This window comes from Lissotriton helveticus, chromosome 11 (assembly GCF_964261635.1).
Source record: "Lissotriton helveticus chromosome 11, aLisHel1.1, whole genome shotgun sequence".
Lineage (NCBI taxonomy): Eukaryota > Metazoa > Chordata > Amphibia > Caudata > Salamandridae > Lissotriton > Lissotriton helveticus.
The window spans coordinates 552490232-552514612 of record NC_136072.1 but is presented as its reverse complement, the minus strand read 5'-3'; the positions used below and the strand labels follow the sequence as shown (position 1 = coordinate 552514612).

The 24381-nt window shown below is 45.8% G+C and overlaps 1 protein-coding gene across 2 annotated transcripts in view; it reads left to right on the top strand.

Annotated features, from left to right (window-relative positions):
• The window catches only part of PLPP5 (phospholipid phosphatase 5), a 204591-nt gene extending 184279 nt beyond the window's left edge, over positions 1-20312 (top strand). The window contains exons 6-7 of one of the 2 annotated variants that reach the window (XM_078666309.1): positions 8522-8692; positions 15170-20312. In XM_078666309.1, coding sequence (XP_078522435.1) covers positions 8522-8692; positions 15170-15336 — 338 coding nt within the window. In that variant the 3' untranslated portion in view covers positions 15337-20312. The remainder of the gene's footprint in view (positions 1-8521; positions 8693-15169) is intronic. The other variant, XM_078666308.1, reaches the window with a different exon arrangement.
• The last annotated feature ends 4069 nt before the right edge of the window (positions 20313-24381 follow it).

Genomic DNA, 24381 nt, shown 5'->3' with positions numbered 1-24381 from the left:
GATTTTATTGCTATTTTATTTACCGTGGGGCTCCCGCTTCGACGACGGGGAATATTCAAGCATGTGAATCTATAAAAGACACCCTAATACTGGAGAATTTCTTTTTTTTAAACACAGGTCCGCGGGCCCCCAAGGAAGGCTTGCCGGGCCGTACTATGAGTACCCATGATATAAAACAATGCTTTATTTACAGGTGCAACAGTCGCAAGTATGTAATGTAAAGAAATGCCCGACCCAGGCATGTACCTTGAGCTCAGCCAAGCACTGACTGTCAGTAGCCGATCTCCCTGAGGCAGAGAACAGCCCAGCATCATTCATACATCACAGGAGCACTGAAGGCCATCAGTAGGTGTTGAGATTTACCCAGTGCAGGGACCTACACAGGATATCATGCATGGCTGATAAAAGGTCGGGTAAAGCAGGTGCGCTGGCATTCAGGGCAGATGCTACAGGCTAGAAAAAAAGAGAGAGGGACCCAATCACCACAGGGGTAGGGTACCGAAGGACAAAAGTCAAAAGTAATCCCCTTGGGAACCGTTTAAAAAAATTGAATCAGATAAACCACATTCAAACCATATGGTTATATTCACACTCAGACATCCACAATGTGAACCAAGGAAACAAATCAGTGCAAAATCATATAGAATATAAAAAGTTGCTTACAATTTATTACAAGTGTTGTGTATATATAGCAACTCTTCAGCATTAAAAACACACAATATATTATTTATTTATTTATTATTTATTTATTCAAAGTTTTATATAGCGCGAACAAGATCCTTACAGATATCAGAGCGCTTTACAAAGACAGGGTAGGGGCAATAGGAAATAACAGAGAGAATGGGAGCAGTATAATAGTCGCTAACATGGTAGGATAATAATAACATACATAGAACATATCAATATACTATCAGGTAAACAGTAATAATAATAACATACATAGGACATATCAATATACAATCAGGTAAACAAGTAGTATCAGGAGAGCGAATCAGTAAAACAGAGTGTATCATATATTGGTCTGTAGTAAGAGAGTAGGGTGGGAGTGTACCCATCAGGTAGAAGTATAGTGCCAAAGGACAGGTGAACAGTGATACAAAGCAGTGCAGAGTCTCTGATCCAGCACCTATTAGGTTCAGGAGATCTTGGCCAGAAGGATGGTTTTCACCTCTTTCTTGAAGAGTGCAGTGGAGGAGATAAGCCTAGTTTCAGGAGGGAGCGCATTCCAGATCCTGGGAGCCATTCCTGAGAAGGAGCGCTTGTATGTTTTCTCTTTCCGAAATCTAGAAGGTTTCAGGAGTAGATTTTTTGTACTTCTATTGGCTCTAGAACCTCCTGATATAGATAACTTTTGAGCGAGGTAGTTGGGTGCATTGTGGTGCACGGCCGCGTGTGTCATAACTGCAATTTTTAGTTGTATTCTGGCTTCAAAAGGCAGCCATTTCAGAGACTTTAAGTCTGGGGTTATATGCGAATGTTTTCTTGAGCCAGTAATGAGTCTCGCGGCAGCGTTTAGGGAGGCTCTTAAGGGTGCTGTTGTGGATAGCGGGAGTCCGCTGAGGGCCACAATTCCGTAGTCTATTCTAGGGATGTCTAGAGCTTGTACGGCAGTTTGGAAGTCTTCGGCCGGGAGGAAGGGTTTAATTTTCCTCAGTGTGTTGATTTGGAAATTAGCTCCTTTTGTGGCTTTGCTAACGTGCTGCTGCATGTTGAGCTTGGCGTCGAGTGTAATGCCTAGGGATTTCGCCGAGTCCACGATGGTCGGTTGGACATTGAATGCTGTTAGGTTATTGAGCCAGGTTTGGGTGGTGGAGATTTTCGCCGGGGGTGAGATGAGTAGGAACTCAGTTTTCAAAGCATTTAGTTTGAGGTGATTATCGGCCAACCAAGATTGAGTGTTAATAAGCGTGGAATTCAGATGTTTGATATCTTCCGGGGATTGTAGCTTTAGGTAAAGTTGTGTGTCGTCAGCGTACATATGGAATTGTACATTGGAAGCTTGGAGCAAGGTGGCGAGCGGTTCCATGACGAGGTTGAACAGTGTGGGGGAGAGGGAGGATCCTTGTGGAACACCTAGGTCTGCAGGCACAGGTGTAGATAGCACATTGTCGATCTTGAACTTCTGAGACCGGTTGTGGAGGAAGGACGAGAACCACTTGAGAACAGTTCCCGATAGACCCATTCTAGTGCTTAGCAGCTCCAGTAAGTTCTCATGTTTGACCGTGTCAAATGCTGACGAGAGGTCGAGAAGGATGAGGAGGCAGGACTCATTGCGATCAAGAATTTGGAGGGCGTCATCAATTATGTGTGTCATAGCTGTTTCCGTGCTATGTTTCGCTCGGAAGCCTGATTGATGAGGGTTGAGGAGGTCAAAATGGTCAATGTGTTTTGTTAGTTGGAGTTGGACACATTTCTCCAGCAGTTTGGCCAGGGTGGGGATATTGGTGATGGGCCGGTAATTGTTTAGGTCAGACGGATCTGCTGTAGGTTTCTTGAGTATAGGTGTGACTTGCCCTACCTTGAGGCAGTCTGGAATGAGGCCTTGTTGTAGGGAGCTGTTGATGATTTTGGTCCAGAGAGGGAGGAGCAAGGGGATGAAGTCTTTTACAGCATTAGCATGTAGAGGGTCTGTGAGGTGGTTAGAGGGCTTCAAGGTGCAGAGCAGTTTGTGTATTGCTTCTTCCGAGTAGGTATCGAAGTACAGCCAGGATGCCTTGTTTTTAGGCTGAGTGTTAGATCTTCTGGTGTGGTTGGGGAGTCGGCTCACATCCATGATGAGGTCATTTCTTATGTTGTCAGTCTTTAGCTTAAAGAAGGCAGAGAAGGCTTCACAGTGTGGGGTGTCACTTGTTGTGCTGTTTGGTTGTGAGGGTTGAGTCTTTGTTTGGGTCTTGATTAGTTCGAACAGCTTTCTTGGCCTGTTTTTTGCTTGGTCCAACTGACTGCTAAAGAAGACCGACTTAGTGCGCTTTATTTTCCTGAAGTAGGCATTTCTCTTGTTCTTGAGCCTTTTGAGGTGCAGTGCTGAAGGGTTCGATCTCCAGGTGCGCTCTGCCATTCGCATAGTACGCCTGTCGTCATTGAGTCTATCGTCATACCAGGGGTTAGAAATTTTGGTGGAGACTCTCTTCAGTTGCAATGGGGCGACTTCATTGACTATTGTATTCATAGAGTCAAGGTAGTGGTCGGTCAGTGATTGAACATCCGAGGCACCTGAAGGGGGAAGGAGGAGATTGCCGATGTGGGGAGGTAGGGTAGAGGGGTTAAGATTCTTCATGTCCCTTTTCCATGTTTTGCATTTGATTGGTTGAGCCGGGATAGGTTTAACTTTTTCATTGATAAAGAAGGTGATAATGTGGTGATCTGACCAGTCGCAGGGTTGGATCGCCTCCAGTTGTGTAGTGTTCTCTTTGGCAATGATGAGATCGAGTATCGAGCCTTTGTCGTGTGTTGGTCTATCGCATATTTGGGTGAGGTCAAGCGCATTAAGGAAACTTTTGAGACTATTCACCATTGTGTCCTTCGGATCGTTCCAGTGGAGATTGAAGTCACCCAGGTAGACTTGGGTGGTCTGCCGACCGGCATTGGACGAGATCATGTCCATAAGTTGTTGGGTGAATATGAGATTGTCACCAGGCGGGTGATAGATGAGATGTAAGGCACATACTTGTTTGCCCTCGCTGGTGATGTCGAGGCAGAGGAGTTCACAGGAGGAAAGGGAGGGGGAGGTGACTTGAGTAACGGAGAGGTTGCTCCTAAAAATGCATGCAATTCCCCCGCCCGTCTTGTCAGGCGACCTGTCCAACCTAATGATGTGATAGTTGGGGGGGACTAGTATATCCATAATCGGGGTAGAGGCTTCAGAAAGCCACGTTTCCGTTAGAAAGGCAAGGTCCAGATCCCTAGCTGAGACGAGATCAGCGATGTCGGAGGAATGTCTCTGGGCCGATCTGCAATTGAGTAAGATGCATTTGAGTTTGGGAGAGAGAAGGGTGGTCGAGCTTTCTAGTGTGAGGGGAACTTTTCTGAGGTTGTTAGGGACGGAGCCTCTGTTGTTGAGTGTTGGGAGCCTCACAGGGTTTGTAAGAATTATGGGTATGGGGATGTGTGTGTTGGGTATGTGTTTTTCCGGACCTGGGCCATAAGAGCGTAGGAGAGAGCGTAAGTCGCGGTCCGACAGTGTGTTGAGGACGCGACGGGGGCGGTGATAATTATTGCGAACGGGGATAGTCGGCCAGCGCGGATGTCGTTGGAGGCGAGGGTATGTAGGGAGGGTGCGTCGTTTGTAGGGTAGAGGGACGGTAGGATGTAGATAGGGCTGTGAGGAGAGAAGGTCTTTGATTGCGTGGACATCTTTTTTGATTTGTAGAATATCCTCTTTGACTTGTTGGAGGGTGGATAAAGTCAGGTCAGAAGGTGCATTGGGGATGGGGTTGGTGGTGAGAGTCATTGGTGAATGGTTGATTAGTGGGCTGGAAATCATGCAGGGAATCAAGGGGGGGGGATATACTAGCGTTGTTGGAAGGTTCTGCGGCGCCAATGAGTGGGATGGCATTGAAAGTGTGGGCGTGTTTGTGGGCGAGGGGTGTGGGTGAGGTAGGTGAAGTAGGCGGTGGGTGGGAGGCATAGGTAGTGAGGTCAGTGGGAGACGGTGCCGGTGAGTAGAAGAGCGAGTGAAGGCTGAGGACAGTGGGGGAGACAGGAGGGTAGTGAGGGCTGAGAATAGGAGGTGGGAGAGAGGGGGATGCTAAGGTAGGTAAGGCGGTATGTTCTGTATGTTTTGTTGGGAGGGTGAGGGTGTCGTGGGTGGGAGTGGGGGGGGGGGGCTGGGGGTGGAGAGAATAGGCGGTGGGAGAGAGGGGGATGCTAAGGTAGGAGAGGCGGTATGTTTTGTTGGGAGGGTGAGGGTGTCGTGGGTGGGAGTGGGGAGGGAGGTGGGGAGGGAGAGGCGTCTGCCGTGGGGGGGATGGGCGGGGGGGGGTGGATAAACTCCGAGCGGTGGTGTGTTCAGATGGTGGCGTGTTGTGGGTGGGAGTTGTTGTGTCAGGGGTGGATAAACTCCGAGCGGTGGTGTGTTCAGATGGTGGCGTGTTGTGGGTGGGAGTTGTTGTGTCAGGGGGGAGAGGGATGGGGGGGGTATGAGTGGGGGTCGTGTTAGAGGGGCGGCTAGTATGTGAGGTGGAGAGATTTGTGACTGTGTTTGGGGAGTGTGGGGCGTTAACAGCAGGTGGGCCATTTTCTGGGGAGCTGGGGGAAGAGGTGTTGTAGGTGGGGGCTGCGTCGTCAGGGGTGATAGAGCTGGTGGAATTCTGGGTGGAGGTCCGCAGCTTGGAGAGGTGCTCTTTGAACTTGGGGAACAAGTTATCTAATAGTTCCAGGTTCTTGTCCGTGGATTGCATTAGGACAATCCCGTTATTGTAGATAGTAATGGTGGTTCTGCCATGGAAGAGTTGGGAGGGTGTGATAGAGAGCGTTATGCCATGAGCTGTTTTCCTGGTGGTGGAGACGGTGAGTAGGGTTAGAAACGCTTTTCTCCATTGGGCTGTGCGTGAGGTGTGGAAGATGATGTCAATGTTCAGGGCTCCATTGCCCGGTGAGAAGTAGGTGTCGGCAAAGGGTGTTTCCGGGTGCGACCTCAAGAAGTTATGTTTAAAGCGTTTGGCGGCTTTTTTGGTGAGAGTGGCAGGGTAGTTGATTCTATATGTGTGCTTACCGATGAGATCCATGTTAGGATAGCCGTAACGTTGGGTGTGGGAGAAGAGATGACAATAAGACTGTCAGTCGTTAGTTACAGGTCACAGGTGTGACACCAGTGAGTAGCCAAAAGTATACGAGGTGGCAGTCAATGCAATCCAGGGAAACAATGCGTAGGTGCAGCTTACACAATGTACAGTATAAGAGAGGTAGCAGTCAGCTTACACCCTGTACAGTATATGAGGGGTAGCAACCAGTTAGGTGGAGCCAAATTACGAGAATGGTCAGAGCAGAGTAATGAGTAAATGAGCAGAGTAGTGCAGAATACAAGTGCAGGTCTAATACTGGTAGAATATAGAGATAGGATCCAGATACAAAAATTTGCGTGAGTTAAGAACTCAAAAGTCGAAAATGACATTGATTGTCCAATCAAAAAATAAGAGGTAGCAATCTGTGCATTTACAAGTGTTCAAAATACAGGTAAAAGTGGCACTAGTGAGGAACCAAAATATATAAAATAATAAACTGTGCATTACAGATGTTCAAAATACCGTTATAGGTGTAATACTGCAATGATATGCAAACACTCTTTCATATATAAAATAGCAATCTGTCCATTACAAATGTTCAGAATAGAGCTAGGAGTGTGATACTGCTATGATGGCAAAACACTCTTTCATAAATGAGGTAGCAATCTGTGTCTTACAAAAGCTCAAAATAGAGCTAGGAGTGTAATACTGCAATAATAGGCAGACATTCTTTCCAATAGAGACTAGTCTAAAATGGCCGCCAAATAGATCAGAACAAGACAGTAGTCCTCTGTTTGTTGCTGTGCCGACAGGGGAGATAGAGATATCAGTCCTCTGTCTGCTGCTATTACTTTAAGCACAGGGGAGGAGATTACACTTTCTGTTTAAGCAAGCAGAGATCAAGGCTAGCTGGGAGGAATTCTTCTTATCTCTACGTGGGGGAGTTAGGCTGAGCTGAGGGGCCATGTGGACAACAGAGGTAGGGGGGGATTTATTGCTACAGTTTTATGGCCCCAGCCATTTTGAACAAAGGAGTTAGATTTTTTTAAAAGAGAGCAGGCGGGTGGGAGAAGTAAATACCTTAAGTTTCTGTGTGCCTGTAAAGATTGCCAGTAGAGTTATACAAAGCACTGCTTTAGTCCATGATTGGCTCAGTCCCTTCCGCTTCGTAGAAGTATGAGGCTGTATGTATTGTCTGCCCTTGATCTCGAATCAGGGCTCCCAGCCTGTAATTAGCCTGAAAAGCGGCTCGGCCGTTTGCCAGGTATCCACCGGTGTCGATGGGGGCAGGCTTCAGTCTTCTGTCGCCCCTACAGCTCCTGCTAGAACTCCGGGAACACTTCACTCGCTTGCTCCTAATAAGGAGTTCTTTTTGAAGTTGAGATGTGCGTTGCTCTCGCGGGTCCGCTTCGAGAGATGGTGACACCACTGTGTTTGCCAGCAGTCAGCGTCCTTCACAGCCCTCCAATCCGCTAGTGTTCCTCAGCTGCGGAGTGGCGGGGGTTGCGCTGCCGTGTCCCGGTGCTCAGTGCCCTTTGCTGCCGTCGGGAGGAGGTCCCTGCTTCAGGTGGTGAGTGAGTGGGGAAGGGGTCCAGTGTTCCTCCCGCCTTGGTCCTGGTACCAGCTGTCCGCTAGGCTTCCTCTAGACCGGGGCTCTAATGCAGGGACCAATCCTCCAGTGCCTCCGTCGCGCTCGTCGTTCTCCAAGCAGGCTCTCTCAGCAGGAGGGTCGGTCCCGTCGTCCCGCTCCGCACCACTGTGTTGGGGCACCTCCTCAACCACCACAGACTTGCCCGCCTCGCCTGCATCACATCCACAGGGCCAGTCCGTGGCTGGCGTCCCGGCAGACGGTCCCGAACAGACCTCAAGCCGTCAGCAGGGGGGAAACCGGGGCGGGTGAGATGACAGATCCTGTGCCCGCCAGTGACGGCGTTCGCAGCAGACAGCCCCGGCAGCCACGGCCGCGCCGGGGCACCCGACAGTAGTGCCTCTCCGACGCCCGCAGTCACCCGGTCCCCAGCCGCCACCAGCCTCCAGCAGCAGTCGCAGCATACACTGTGGCACTCCCCGGCTGTCTCGTGCTCTGCTGATGCTCCGTAATTAATCGCAATGGTCCCAGCCGCCAGTGATCAAGAGGTAGATGTCTTTTCCGATGATGTTGACCAATCCAGTTACTTTTGAAAGTCAATCCAGTTACTCGTCAAAAATCCAGTTACTCGTAACTATTTTTCACGCAGGGGGATGGGTGCTATCCGGGATAAATCCCCACGAGGGATCCCGAGCACTAGGAGCTCCGGATGAGCGCTCCTACCTGGCGGCCATCTTCCCCAGCTTCCCTACATTATAGTACTAAAATTAAAAATACATTTATAAAAAATACGGAGGCATTCCACCCAGTGTCGGATTCAATTGTTTAAACGGTTACCAAGGGGATTACTTTTGACAGATGCAACAGGCTGCCAGGGTCAGTGACCATATATCATTTGAAATGTACTCGTCCTGCTGATAGGTATGAAACTGTAGCCCAATGGGTGCAGGATAAACTTCAACTGATTCATTTTGAGATGTGTTTTTTTAAAACAAAAAGTCTGATCACCTCACAGTAAATCCTATCACCAGATTCTACTGTAATATTTCACCAGGATAATTCTGCATTCATATTGAGCTGAAACTGTGTGAGAGGTGTCAAAGGCATATCTTGGCAATAGAGTGAAGGTTAGGCCTTTTGAATAAAAAATAACTGTTGCTTCTCTTCGAAGACATTTATCCATTTATACTTTTCTACTGTTTTCTTCAAGTTGCTTTTGCTGGCCTGGGATTTACTGCCTTCTACATCGCCGGAAAGCTGCACTGTTTCTCACCAGGTGGTCGAGGAAAAGCATGGAGACTGTGCATCTTCTTAACTCCATTCCTCTTCGCCATCGTTATCGCATTATCACGCACCTGCGATTACAAACATCATTGGCAAGGTGAGTTTCATTCACATGGGTCTGCTTCCAGAGGCAGTAACATTTTGTTTTGCGTTAGATGTTCGTTATTTGCCAGTAGATTGTATATCTTTGCCTGAGAGGCAGTTAACTGCAGAACTTACTGTGCTATTGACCGAGCCCACGAACCTGGAGAAGATGTGACTCCTTTGGAATCTTGGTAATTGGTGGCTTCATTTTTCACATTACTTAAGTGCACAATTGCCCATTTCAATATTTTCATATCCCTGCTCGTTATATGTTAGACAGCAGTATTTTTCAGTTTTTCCTTTTTTTCTAGTTTTTCCTGCACATTGGGCCTTTGTGCCCACTTTCCACTGAACTCTGCCCTTCTGCACCCGGATGCTCAGGCCTAGATGGTTGTTTATTTAACAGTAGTAGCCTTTGCTCTGTCAGCCAGCCCCAATCCTCTCCCTGGGTCTCAAAGAAGTGTGATTTTCCCCATTGAATCACTCTTAATCGTACTGGGAACAGGAGCATATATTGTAAGTTAAGGGCCTTAAGTTTTTTAGGTCGAGCTATTTATAGCTCTGAACTATTGTAGGGGAAACAACACTCTTGAACAAGCGGATTCCTCCCAATGCATGTGATCCATTGAAGCTTGACGCTTCGCCAGCGCGCGCTTGGCCTCACTCACACCCCATATGCTCCTTCCCTCCCACTCGCTCCCCCGCCCCCCCACCACCATCCGACACACAGCCTCGCACACCACCAGGCTCTTGAAGCGCGACGCTTCGCCAGCGCGCGCTTGGCCTCACTCACACCCATATGCTCATTCCCCTGCTCCCCCGCCCCCCCCACCGACTTGTTTATGTAATAAGATACATGGCACTGTTCGCGGAGGTTAAGTAAACATTCGCCAAGACCATGCTTCCTTACAGCTCTCAATTGGCCGCATCTGCCGTATGAAAGGCTACTTCAAATTCCTTGACCATTTAATCCTTGCTCTTAAGCCGAGACTGCTAGTGTGCAAAACAATGGACCTTTGCATCACACAAAGAAAGGCACAGAGAGAAGAGCGCCGCCTACTTCTTTATATCAGCCTTTGAACTTTTACCATTGGAGCTGTGCCAATTTGCATGTCCAATTAAGAAGAATGCCTTTTCCTCCTTTTGCCCTTCCATGCCCCTTTCCATTTGTTTCACAAAGTTTTTCTCATTCGCTTCCTCGACACACTCGTAATCTCCAAATTTGTATTTACCCTCCTCTGTACATTATTTCTGCTCTGTTTCATTCATCACTTCCCCTTGTGTGAACGGTCATTGGCCTCGTTATTTTTTCCTGTGTTTGTTTATTTTTCTTAAGAAGATTAACGTCACGGGCCCCTTTATCTCTGAGACCATTTCCTGTTATCTCTCTACTGCGGCATTCACATTCTCTTGATTAATCCTGTTCTGGCTCTTTCGCTCTTTTTTTCTGGGGATCTCTTGGGGGAGTGACAACAACTCCTCTTGAAATAGGTTTGCATCTGTGTGTTAATTACTTTGTTCGCTTACTGATGAGAATTCTCTTCCGACGTCGAATCACACGTTTTGCCATTTAAAGCAGAAAGTATCGGTTTTTAACAAGCATTGGCATAGTTTTCTGTTGATCCTCTCCACGCATTGCTCCGTCTCTCTGCAGCCCCCCCACCCTCTAGTGTCCCTCTCGCTACCTGTTCTGTGCACCTCTCACCTGGTGTTTCCCACTCCCTCTGTCTCTCACACAGCACCGCACACACAGTTTCTCTCTCACATCTCTCTCACTCCACCCCTCTCACGCTCTCTTCATTGACCTCTCCCCATAACGCTTTCCTTCATGCGGCCGCTTTTTATTATCTTACGCTTCTCTCTCATGTTATGTCTGTCTCTCTGTCCCTCTCACAGCTCGTGTCTGTCTCTCTGTGCATACTGGTCTCTGTCCGCCTCTGTCTCTCCATCCGCACCCTTCTCACCCTCAGTGTGGCTGACGCTGTCACGCTGTACCCCGGCCTCTCTCTCCACCTCTCTCTAGCGTCTTCTCTGTCTGTCCGGCTCAGTTATTGTCTCTTTCCACAGCCCGTTTACCCCTGTCTCCCTTCCTGCAGCCCTGACCCACTTGACCGCGTTCTGTTTTTTTTTTTTTTTTTAAGAGTTTTATATAGCGCAAACTTGACCCAAATCGGGTATCGGAGCGCCTTACATAGCACCAGGTACGTTACATTCATTTTTGTTAGTCACAGGGAGATTAAATGATTTGCCCAGAATCACAGGATGATTAGCGACATTCGTCCTTTGCATTCTCTTTTAACACAGTGCCCCTAATTTCACGCCACATAATTATACTGCACTCAGTGCAACATACAATCCAAATACCACTCAGTGCCACATAGTTACACGCCACATAATTACACTGCACTCAATGCAACATATACTCCAAATACCACTCAGTGCCACATAATTACACGCCACATAATTACACTCTACTGAATGCAACACACACTACACACAATACCACTCAGTGCCACATAATTACACGCCACATAATTAAACTGCACTCAATGCAACATACTCTCCAAATACCACTCAGTGCCACATAATTACACGCCACATAATTACACTGCACTCAATGCAACATACACTCCAAATACCACTCAGTGCCACATTATTACACGCCACATAATTACACTGCACTCAATGCAACATACACTCCAAATACCACTCAGTGCCACATAATTACCCGCAACATAATTACTCTACTCAATGCAACATACACTCCAAATACCACTCAGTGACACATAGTTACACGCCACATAATTACACTGCACTCAATGCAACATACACCCCAAATACCACTCAGTGCCACATTATTACACGCCACATAATTACACTGCACTCAATGCAACATACACTCCAAATACCACTCAGTGCCACATAATTACACACCACACAATTACACTCTATTGAATACAACATACACTCCACACAGTACCACTCATTGCCACATAATTATATGCTACATAATTACACTGCGCTCATCGCAACATACACTCCAAATACCACTCTGTGCCACATAATTACACACCACATAATTACACCCTACTGAATGCAACACACACTCCACATAATACCACTCAGTGCCACATAATTATATGCTACATAATTACAATGCAACATACACTCCAAATACCACTCTGTGCCACATAATTACACCCTACTGAATGCAACACACTCCACACAATACCACTCAGTGCCACATAATTATATGCTGCATAATTACAATGCAACATACACTCCAAATACTACTCTGTGCCACATAATTACACGCCACACAATTGCACTCTACTGAATACAACATACACTCCTCATAATACCCCTCAGTGCCACATAATTATATGCTACATAATTACACTGCGCTCAACGCAACATACACTGCAAATACCACTCAGTGCCACATAATTATAATTACACGCCACACAATTACACTCTACTGAATACAACATACACTCCTCATAATACCCCTCAGTGCCACATAATTATATGCTACATAATTACACTGCGCTCAACGCAACATACACTGCAAATACCACTCAGTGCCACATAATTACACGCCAAAGAATTACTCTATCTATCTATCGCCCTCACTCTCACCCTCACTCTATCTATCTATTGACCTCACTCTATCTATACCCTCACTATCAATCTATCTCTCTATCACCCTCACTCTATCGCCCTCCCTCACTCTATCGCCCTCCCTCACTCTATCGCCCTCCCTCACTCTATCGCCCTCCCTCTATCTAGCGCCCTCCCTCTATCTCCCTCCCTCTATCTATCGCCCTCCCTCCCTCTATCTATCGCCCTCCCTCTTTCTATCTATCGCCCGCTCTCTATCTATCGCCCGCTCTCTATCGCCCACCCTCTATCTATCTATCTATCGCCCGCCCTCACTCAATCTATTACACTCACTCTATCTGTCTATCGCATCACTCAGGGGCACCACAGCATCACTCAGGGGCACCACAGCATCACTCAGGGCCACCACCGCATCCCTATGTGCTACCACAGCATCAATTTATGCAACCATTCAACAACTGGTTCAAATATGTTCTATCAATGTTTCAAGCTTTATTACAAATGTCACAAAAAGATGCTAATATTTCACTTCTGTTCTTGGATTTTCATCACAATAAAATACACTGAACATAATCTTCACAAAAGTTATTTACAAAAGTTTAAGCTATTGCCATTATAAATTACAATAACTTTTATTTAAGTATTAATTATTTAGAAAAATTAAGACATTGTTATTTGTAATATCAATACATCTAAGTCACGTAAATGCAACATATATTGCATTACAAATGCTGTAGGTGTCACATTTGCGAAAGTTATAACTATTGGCATTGTAAATGACAAAGCTATTAATTCCGCTATTTTCAAAACCAACACATAAATAAAAAAAATAAAAAATTCAATACCAATAGCTCAAAGTTTCCTAATGCGAGACCTATTGCATTGCAAATGCTTGTGTTTTATGTGGTAATGTGACTTCTGCTGAAGTTGAACTTGTTGAATGTAGTCTGGAAATATAAAGTTTCCGGAGTGTACCTGAGTTGCCCTTTTCCCCCAAACGAAGATTACTCGTGAGCTCTGTTTTCGGTATCTTCTGCCCAGTCAGTAAGTGTCTTGGAGTACATTCATGCGGGACACCCCTGGCTTGAGGTCTCGGGCTGTATCCTCCAGTGCGGAGACGCCCCCTTCCCCTTCGAATAATCTGGCTGTGGTATTCCGAAAGTCTTGTTGCAGAAGGGCAACGTACACCCGAACCTCCCCTATCTTAGATTTGAGTGCCAAACAGGAGTCTTGTGTGGCTTGATGGAATCACATAAGTGTCCCCTGCCCCTAGTGCTCGGTCAATCTGGAGATCTTTGCTATAGTCACCCCCTTTTGACCACTAGTTGCGCTGTAAATTTTGGCTGGGCCGGGGTTACCTGCGTTTGACACCTCATGTTGGTCCCAGATCCTTGGTGGGTGAACTACTGTGTTGTAAACCGCGTTAATTCTGGTCTGCCTGCCCCACAGCCCTCCGGCCGTGGGTGGCATGAGCAGCTAGGTTCCAAGCTTACCTGATTGTCCGTTGCAAGCTGGGATCAGCCGCCCCCATGGCACCTCTGCAAGACTCCTGGGCAACCACACTGGTATGGCTTTGTAATTTATGTCCGGGTTCACTCATCCTTCCTTAACCCCTCTTCAAGGCAACAGCATATCAGGCCACCCCGTACCCCAATGCAGCCTGAGTCTGTCAAACCCCCCCCCCCCCAATCACCCCCACGCACTCTCGAACAGCAGTGTGGGGCTATTATCTTATTGGGGTGAGAGCTTGGGGGGGGCATGTTCTCTGCTCAGCCGCCAGTGTGGAAACGCCAAAGCCTCCCCTTTCTCCTCAAGGGAGGGCCTACATGGCCAACAACAATCCGGGGATCACTCTGTCACCAGCACGACCTGTCTTGCGCGCCGCCACTGCACGTGTTCTCCCCGTCACCTGCACTGGGCCTCCAGCGCAGTGCTAGCTGCATATCACCTCTTCCAGCAGGGCCAATGCTCCAGGGCAGTTGCACCCCCACGGGGTCACTCAATTTAGGGGCCACCTCGACCCCATTCACTCGTGGGGTCAGGAGTCCGTTCACAGCCGCCATCTTGAATGGATGCGCCGATCTCCGGGCCTGCATTTCAGCCTCTCCGTTACGCCACTCCACTGCGTCTCTGCCCTGCGCTGTTTTCCCCGGGACCTCCGGAGGTCAGGACTGCCAGTTCTGGTGCACAGAGCACGCTAGCTCCGCACTATGCCGGGATGCACCGGGAGTCGAGCGGAAGCTCCAAAATGAGCCTCCGCCATCTTGGCCATTCTGGCTCTGCCTCTAGTCATAAAAATGTATAGCTATCAAAGTGCTCGAACCACTAATGAATTAAAAGGTAAGTAAAATAAATGTTTGCCTCACAAAACAAATGATTTTGGTTTTCATCGGCTTTACAGTCAACTCGTTCCCTTATTAATTACATGACAGTGTTCCAATTCTGAAGCCCCTGCAAGCAGTCAGTTTGGACAGTTAACTAGAAAGAGAGGGAAAAGGAGCAGCAGTGTCCAATGCTAACCTTTTCACAGCTATCGATAAGTTGAACAACATCTTTGAAAAATGAAAAAGTTAAACATTTTCTATGCTAATAACAGACCAGTATTACGGTGTTGGTCCAATAAATAATTGATGCGATAACCCTGTTTAAGAATAAGATGCAGAGGAGTATTTCCAAGAACTAGGTCGTTCTGGACGTGTCATGCTTTTGCATAGCTGATCAGTATCAAGGCGCTTTGCTAGCGCTAGTTATACTCGTTATAAGAGTAAGTTTCAATCAAGAAAAACATAAGCTTTGTAAATTGGGCCCAAATGATAATCCGCCTTTTGGAGAAAGTACTCCATAATATTCTTTCTGTTCTTTTTTCCAGATGTGCTCGTTGGATCGCTGATTGGTCTGTCATTCGCCTACCTGTCTTACAGGCAGTATTACCCTCCGCTGAGTGACCCAGAATGCCACAGACCGTGGCACTGCAAATCTAAAACCACAGACAAACAGAAGAACCTTGCGAGTTCTAGCTACAGCTTGGAAGTCTAACAGCTGAGCCCATGACCCTGGGCATTCACCATCATCTCTTCTACCCTATTTATGTTGACCACTGCTCATGCCCAAAGGGGGGCTCACATTGAGCTCTGCCGTCTTCGTAAATCTGCTTGCACCATTAGCTATGTAATCTCCACCTCAAGAACAATGTGTAGTGTGATGTAAGGAGGATCTCTTGCATCATGTGGGGCATATCTGCATCTCCTTGACTGCAACACATTTTTGTTTATGGTTAGTGGGGTGCAAACCTCGAAAATAGTGGACAATGAAGATGTGATTCTTTTATCCTTCAAACTGTGATTAAAGATGTGATGGCTGCTTTTATATTAGAAAGAGTTTCACAGTGTTAAAGGAACGACTGCCGGAAGTTTCTTATAGATAAGGCTTGAATGAAAGAAGCTAAACTGCATTATAAGGGTTTTTGTACTCTGATTGCTGACGCCTTTGGTTTGTCCGAGTTGACGTATTTTAATCTTTTACATTTCAAAAGGCTCTTGATCTTGAGGCAGATCAGTTTGAACAGCCTTTTACTCAGATGCAAGTAAATGAGTTAGCAGAATCATAGACCCCTGAGTAGCATTATACCTGGCACTGCAGCTGGACAGTTTACTTGTCTAGTGATGTCCTGGTTTGCAGTGAACTTGGTGATGTGTTACCTCAAGTGTAAATGCTGCTGGTGCCACACCACCGCCACCAAAAAAGAAACCATGCATTGTGAAGCGTTGGAGCAGGCACCTGCTATTCCAAAACAAAAAGCCCATGGGCAGTGGAAAAGAAGACCGGTCCACTACCTGCTTCCTTTTACGGTCACAATCTGCCTACCTGACTTTTCTGCCCACTCCTGCGTCTCCCTCATCCATCTACTGCCAACAAGCAAGAGTGGGCCAGGGGAAAGGCTACGGACAGAGCAAATAATACACAGGACCTTGGGGAAGAAGGGTGGTGAAGATGGGTGTGGGGGGATCCTGGGATGAAACCTACTCTCCAACTCCAATACCAAAAAGAAAATGAATGAGCTAGAAATTCACAAAGGAAATTGACTTGCATTGTGTTCTCGAATATGAGCTTTCCTGCGGTGAAAGCACATAGGACCGATGCCTTGAGATGAGTGCCAAGACTTTTGGCATTGGATAAGCACGTGCTATGGTTTCATTTTCTTTCAGCCAGTGTGATAACTTAGCTATCGATGTCTCGTTTTTTTCTCTTCTTATCCGGATTTTGACCCTACCCTGCAGTCTACTGTATAAACCACAGCAGGTCAGCATGCAAATGCATCAGCCAGTGGCTGAATTGTGCCTTAACTGCAAGAATGCAGCCATCGTACGTTCAGTACCAGAAGACAAGGTAGCAAATCTTATTGCATTAAAATCAGTGAAAAATGGTCTGCAGAAATCATTACTCAGGGAATTAATCGCTGGTAAGTAGCAGATCCCCCTCCAAATGAAAGAATTCCGAAAGGAAAAGCTTTTGTGGACTAAAGGAATTTCACAAGTTTTATCGCACCTTTAATATATTTGGCCGAATTTTTCTTTAGATGTCCAAAACCGTGTCATGGACACAGTACCTCTATTTTCTATGTTGCGAAGCTGGTTGAAATGTAGGATTGCTACTACAGCTTTCATTGGGCAATGCTGCTCGACACAGAAGGCCTACTGGCTTCTTGAGCACCGTACAGAGATGAAAGGATCAGGGCGTTCGGGCCAGCTATAGTCGTGCCATAATTAGGGACTTCCTGGGAAATTAATGTATTCTTATAGTTTTGAGATTTCACTGTGGAGAGCTCATTTCTGGCCTCGGTACACTAATGAATTAGGGGTAGAATATATAATGCGATTTGTGGGCCTGATGTACTACTCCGTTCGCAAACTAGGAACATGCAAATCGCACACTGAGTGTTTTGCAAATTGGGATGTAATTTGCGATGCATCCTATATACTAATCTGTTGGTGGCAAATTGGCCAGTTGCAACAAGTCATAAAACGACCTGCCTAATGAACATTAATTAGACAGGTCACATTTTCCAACCTCTGTGAATGCAGGGATGGTGGCCTGCATGGGACAGCAGACCACTTTCCTTGTATTTTCTTTCCCAAAAAGGAACTTAAAAAAAAAAAGCAGGACGTGTTTATTAAAGAGACAGGTACTGCTTTTAAAAAAAATTCTCCTTTGAGTACTCCTTGGTGGTTCAGTAGGCACTGGTCCCCAGAACCTCTGCCTTGTTCTCCACCAAACCCTCAAGCCAGCAAGGCCATTTGTCTCGATTCCTAAACGGGGAGCTCTTCCAAGGAGTCAGTTTTCGTTTTGCTACTCAGCTAGCACCCAATTTTATAGGTAGCTTTTCAGTGGATTTCATCCACAATTCAGGTCACAAATCATTGATACATTCCTTTGCGACCACCAAAGATGAGGAGGACACATTTCATAAGCCCTCCTGTTTGTGATTCAGAAATTGTTGCAAAACCCCCTTTTATGGGGTAGAATGACTTTTCTGACTCCTAAAAGGTGTTTTATAAGTTGTAAAAAGGATTTTTACGCCCACATAGCCAGGTTCACATTCTTTGCGACTGCAAGCAACAGTAAGGCCCTTCATTCCATTCCTCATAATTTTTGGGTCCTTACTTCATTGTATCACTAAAGATCTTCTGTATCAGAAGGTATCTTTAGTCTATTTTCAATCACATGGTCCAAAAATGTGCTCATCAAATGGGTATCAACAAACTTGTATTGGGATGTTTGGGAGGGTTAAAGGTTAACTAACATGTACCTAAGGCATTCCATGGTAATTGGCGTTATTTGCCAGGCCAACTACCCTGCTCATGGTCCTCTCTATTAGAGCAGTTCCATTCATACTTCTCATCTGCCTTTGGCCACCTTGAATCATTATATCCAATAATCCATTTGAGCCTGATTCACAAAGGGCTTCTGCACTCGTGGCGGAGTCTCCGCAGTTGTGGAGGAGTCTCCGTACTCGAGGCGGAATCCCACAGCGGGGACCCCAACGCCCCTCTGACTGCGGAGACTTCCCCCCTCGAATGCAGAGACTCCTCCCAAGACTTTTTTGGTCTCCCCCACGAGTACAAAGGCCCTTTGTGATTCGGGTCCTGTTTGTTTCTATTTAACTGTTTATCTTTGACGCATCAGCCCGTTACGAAGATTCATATTCCAGAGGTTTTTTTTTATAGTCCTGTGATGTGTCAATACTAGGCGTGGTGCAGGGAGTTTTTACTTTATTTACGTATTTATTTTTTGAATAATTTAACATCGAGGAAGGTACAGTCACCAGGCAGTACCTTTCAAGATGAAAAAAAGACCAACATAGGAAATGGTGCTCCCAAAATTCTTGTATGACAGTTGATGATCAAGCTGCAGCCCCTTTTCACACATGCCAGCCGATTACTGCAGTTTATGTCTCTTCTCCCCAAAAACGTCTCTCCACGCTTGACTCGGTCAGAGAAGGGAAGCTCAAGTAACCAAATTCAAATCTCACTGTCTTGCTTCAATCAGGGCTGCCGTGGAGTTTTTAAGAAGGGTTTCTCTCATTGCATTCTGACTTGGATTTAGCAAAGGTCATTATTGTATGTGGTGACTAAGGAGAATGACATTAACCCTTCGCATTGCAGCACAGCCCTAGGGATTTCCAAGCACCGCTGAACACTTCTGAGTTCTGAAATAACTCAGTTTTAACATGAATAAAGAGTGCTTGGAAATATTTTGAAATATTTAGTAAGAACTTACGTTTTAAACCATTTTAGTCTGAATTGGTAAAAACATAAATTTTTTCAGAATTCTAAAATAATAAATATTGTATTTCAAGAAGGGAATAACTGAAGGGAATAATTTTAGTTTACTTTAGATCAGAAATAATCTTTCTGTAGGACCAAATACACTTGATTTTCAACAGCTGAGCTGTTTCTAAACAAGTTAGAGAAGTCCACGGACTTGTTATTTTGAGTCTGAAAACCCAACTGTTTTATTGCCATTTGTTTGGTATCACGCAGATTTTCAAATGTATAAGACCTCAGATACGTTAGCTAAATGTTTCTGTTGTAATGAAGGAAAGAGCCAGCAGTTACATTTGTCACTTTTTCACGGCCAGTACCCAGATTGGCTTGCATATTGGCATTTTTAATGTATGTTTTATGCAGAGACAATCAGTAAATCAGTTTATGGCTAGTTTATGAAACCGCAGGGTCACGGCTGATTCCATTGTGACTAGTCTGGGTCTGCAGTAGATGTTACATATGGTAACAATAAAAGCTCCACTTAGCGTCCATGTTTTGTGTGGGGTGTTTGATGTAAATAGTGCTAGTTTGCAGCATATAATTCTAGAAAGAAAGTTTTACTGTGAAAGTTATGTTGTGTATTTATGGGCGGTGTTATCTTTCATTTGATTGTACTCCCAACACCTTGAACATTTTTTTTATCAAACTTTATTTACTAGCATTTGTGATATGTACCACATGAGCATGTAATCGTATTTCAGTAATTCATTCAATGTTGCAACTTGCTTTTTTTTTTTAACAACAATCAATTAGCTTTGGAGTTAAGATCATTGCCTGAATTTCACTTTTTAAGGACATGCACTTTGATGGCAAAACCCTTTTTGCTCCTTCCTCTGACGAGGTATTGGAAACACGTAATATGGAACAAGTGACTGCTAAATCTCTGTTTTATATCCTCGGACCAAAAAAGTGTCTGTCTGGTCTTTAAGGCTTTAAATGCCTTTAAGGACAGTTTTTTTTAAAAGAAATAACATAACGTAAATTTTTGAATGAGCCTCATCTGAAGTTTGTAGCACTGCCACACTGATGGCTCTCTTTTAATGTAGATTCACTCCTTTGTTTTTTATTGTTGTCCTCTGTGGGTTTTAGCATTGCCACACTTTGAGCCAAGCGGAAGTACAGTTGAACTTCGATATTATTTGTTGTTGTTAATAAATGCTCCTAGTAAAGATACCATCACAAAAGAAACCAGTTTGAACCAACAGTAGAATAATTATATATATTTTGTATGTGTCTACAGTCTGCTTTCGAATATTGTATGCTAGTTAATAGTTACACATGTGTATATATATATATTGTGTATGTGTAACCCCTATCCTGTGACCCACAGCAATAGACGCCAGTTGTAATAAGTCAGTTGGAGTTTCCATCAAGGTGCAGAAGCCCCCCATTCTGTCTCCCAAGTACTATGTTTCCTCTCCTATTGGTGGGAGAGTTTTCTAATGGATACCTCAAACCGCTGATCCTTCACCTTTAGACTATTCTCCGGCTCCAGCCTGGATCCAGAAGACTTCTCAACATAACCCCTCCACGCCAGTAGGTGACATCGCGCAGTTTCACGTCAACCCCATTTTAACCCCAGACATTATGGCTGGTGCCATATTTAAGGACCAACCAAGCACGCTGTCATTAGTTCCTTTCTTTTAATGTCTTTGTACACAGATCCAGAGCTAGATCCTGTTTCTTGTCAGTTGACTAGCTTCTTTCTAGAAAGTTTTACAGTGTACAATGGAATATGTCCCATTCTAAAGCCATAGAATGTAAACCTTGTAGAAACTGTCGCAAGCAGATGTCTGTGAAAGATCCCCACGAGGTAGATCTCTTGTTTTGAATTTGGCCACAACTCTAAGTCGTGCGTGGAGTGTGTGCCCTTATGTATCTGAAGGTGACCTGGGATTACAAAGCAAAGCTGTTTACCACTGAACACCGCAGGAAGACAAAAAAGCCCAGCTCCCTCTCTAAGTCTAGTGCACTGAATCCCCCCCCCCCCCACCTCTAGGGGCCGCTCGTGTGACAGGTCTTCATTACAGTCAAAATCTTCAGGTAGATCAAATTCCAAGCAGAAATGTAAGAAGGTCTAGTGGAAATCATCCCACTTAGGCCTTTCTCACTCTGAGAAGTTGCAAGTACGTCAAGGTGCCTCCTCTATCTTGCTTCATGCCCCTCGTTGAGGAGCTGATCCTGCAGCTGATCCAGATGCACCTTGAATTTCCAGGGCCATTGGCAATGTTGCAGCAGAAGGATGCATTCAAGGAAGAAATGTATGTTGCACATCTTTGGCACCCACCAGCTGCATCTTCAGGCTCCACAGATGCCTCCAGTCAGTTTATTGCCAGCAAATCCGTTCCCCGTGCATTCTGTGCCTCCTGAACCAATTTAAGTCTCAGCTTCAACTCCGGAGCCGACTCCACATCCTGCACCACAATTCATGCTGCTTCCTGCCACGTTGACACCAGAGGAGTGCGCCAATATTACTGTCTTGTCTGACTCCTAACCAAATCAGTCTTGACCTTGACCGAGGTTGTGTCCTGGAATAGTCCTAATGGAACCGGCTCCAGTTCACTCAGATTCAGTTAAAACAGTACCTTTAGCTAAAATCTGCCTCCCAGTGCCCCAACAATGTTTTAGATCGAACTCAGACCAAAGTCAGGCAGCTAGCCTCTGACGATGATGTGGATGATTTCCACAATAATATGATGACAAATTCTATTTGGGCCTTCAGGAGGCCAGTGGCTTAGACACTTCGCATTATAAAGGGTGGGTTCTGGTCCTTCAACCAAAGAGACAGTCTCATTTGATGTGGTCATCTGATGAACAGCTGAGGTTATGGACTTACAGTTGGCTTCTGTTGAGGTAAAACGTAATGCCTAATGCATCCTGGGCAGACCTAGTCTAAACCATGGCTGCCATTCAGAGAAGCCCTAACTGTCACTCTCATGGACACCTGGGCTAAACCTTGTTCCTGCCCACCTGTAAATGGGTAGCATGATGCCACAACCCTGCTCTGGGTGACCATGCTTTTTTGACGCAACATCCTTCTCCTGAGAGCCTTGTAGTTCTGGCTTCAGCTAGCAGGATTGACCCAAACTCATTATCAGAGTCAGAGAGAAATGAGGCATTCTGGAAATGGGTGTTCTCTTTGGCCTGCTTCGCCCTTCATTCAGCACGAGCTGCTTGCTGGGTAAGTATCCCATGCATTATGGGACATGGTTGCAAGATCTCAGCAGTCTGAGGAATTCCACGCCAACCTGGCTTAGACCATTCAGGATGGCCAGGACGTGGTCAAATACATCATAAGGTCAAGCCTAGACACAATCAACAGTTAGGCAAAGCAGTTGGGATTAGGGTGGTGGTGCAGCTCCACGCATGGAGAAGATACACAGGCTTTGCGGGTGACGTCCAATCGTCACTCATGGATAAGCATGTTGACGGGTCTTTCTCATTTGGTGAGAAAGCCAATTCCACCCTTGAGCATTTTGAAGAAAGCAGAGCCATAGCGCACCTTCAGTCACTCTACACCTGGAGGGCAAAACCCCCAAAAGTTTTACCCCTTTTGAGGCATCTCCATGCGTTTCGCATATAGGCAATGCCTAGGCTTCCGATCCCGCCAACAGGTGCCCCATTCCTATCTGGGTAGGAGATCCAGCAGACCGCGTCCAGGTCCACAGGGACAGCAAACCTCCCAGATACGTGTCCCTCTGACAGCAGCCTCCAAGCCACTTTGTTTTGCACTCAATGGCACATGCCCACCTGGTGGGAGGCAGAATCTGTCATTTGCTCCACAGACGGCAGGGCTTGACATCAAACAGGTGGGTCCTGCAGATATGCCCTGCCATTCCTTTTTGGCCCACCACATCTTCCATCCACATCAGAGTAGTGTAAATCCAGAAGACTAGATGGTAGCGTTGTACCTGCCGGATGCCTATTTCCATGTTGCCGTCCTCAACGGATTAATTCACATTCCTCCTAAACCCTTCATGATGCCACAGTGGAACCTTAATCTAGTCATTACTTTTTTTATGTTAACCCCTCTTGGACTGTTGCACAGCTGTCCTCTATTTCCTGACCCTACAGATTTCTCATCCCAATATATTTAGCTTGTCACATGAGTGAGCTTCAAGCTCTTTCAGCCTTGTCGACCTACCCCACATTCTGGCAGGACAAACTGGTTCTGAGAACTAGAAAGGGCTTTCTAGCAAAATTGTGAATTCATTTTACATTGGACCATCCATCACACTTCCAGATCGAATTTGATGGCTGGTGATATTCTAAAGGGGAAGAATCTGCAGTTAGATAGAGCAATCCAACACTCCTCATTATTGGATTTGTCAACCATCTTGAATTCTGCTTCCCTCTTTCACACGGGTGGTCTCCTTTTCAAAATAGTGGCTACCTCTTTCAACAGAAACCAAAGAAGGACTGCCCTGCCTCTCGTACACCAATATTACTAATGTGTCAGCCTTCTTGGAACACTTATTTAGCCTACTTTAACCTTATCTACATTAAGCTATCTGTCCCACTGCACAGATACAATGTGAACTGTTTTTACTATTTTATTAACTTATTAAAAACGTAATTAAAAAAGAAAGGGGGACGGGAGCCTTCTTCAGATTCCTCCCTTGCCAAAGCACTTTACTGAGAGTTGCTTGGATCCCTCCTTCTTGTCTAACGTGCCTCTCACTCATTATGGGCTGCAACTCCCCAAGAGCAATGGTCTTCAAACTAGAGCCAAAGGGTTGTAATGTCTATATAATTAAGTACCCACCTAATCTTACTAAAAATGCATCTAAAAGCCTAAAACAGACTTTCAAACCTCACCCAGAATCTCTGATCCATATTTCTGCTCTAAGAAAGGTATGGTAATTAGTGACCTCATCTTCACTAAAAGACGCGCACAACGGAAGATTACCCTGTATTCCTTGCTCCGGATCACCAACTCTAGGAAAACATTTCATGGTCTTAGACCATTGGTTGCCCCCAATCCCTTCAGCAGAGCAGATGCTACCATAACCATATATAATAATGGGATCATCCTTGCACAATCCTCAGATAACCTAGAAAAACTGGATGAAATCTTAACGATCATCAAAACTGCTGTGACCCAAAAGGATTCACCCCCTTCCTTCTTCACACCAGCCCCCCTAGCCTCTCTCAGGAATCCCTAGTAGCACCTATTATCACCACGGTCAACCCCTTTCCCATTGACAGCCCATGCTCCTCTACTTCGACCCACTTCCCACAGCACCTTAGAGTAATC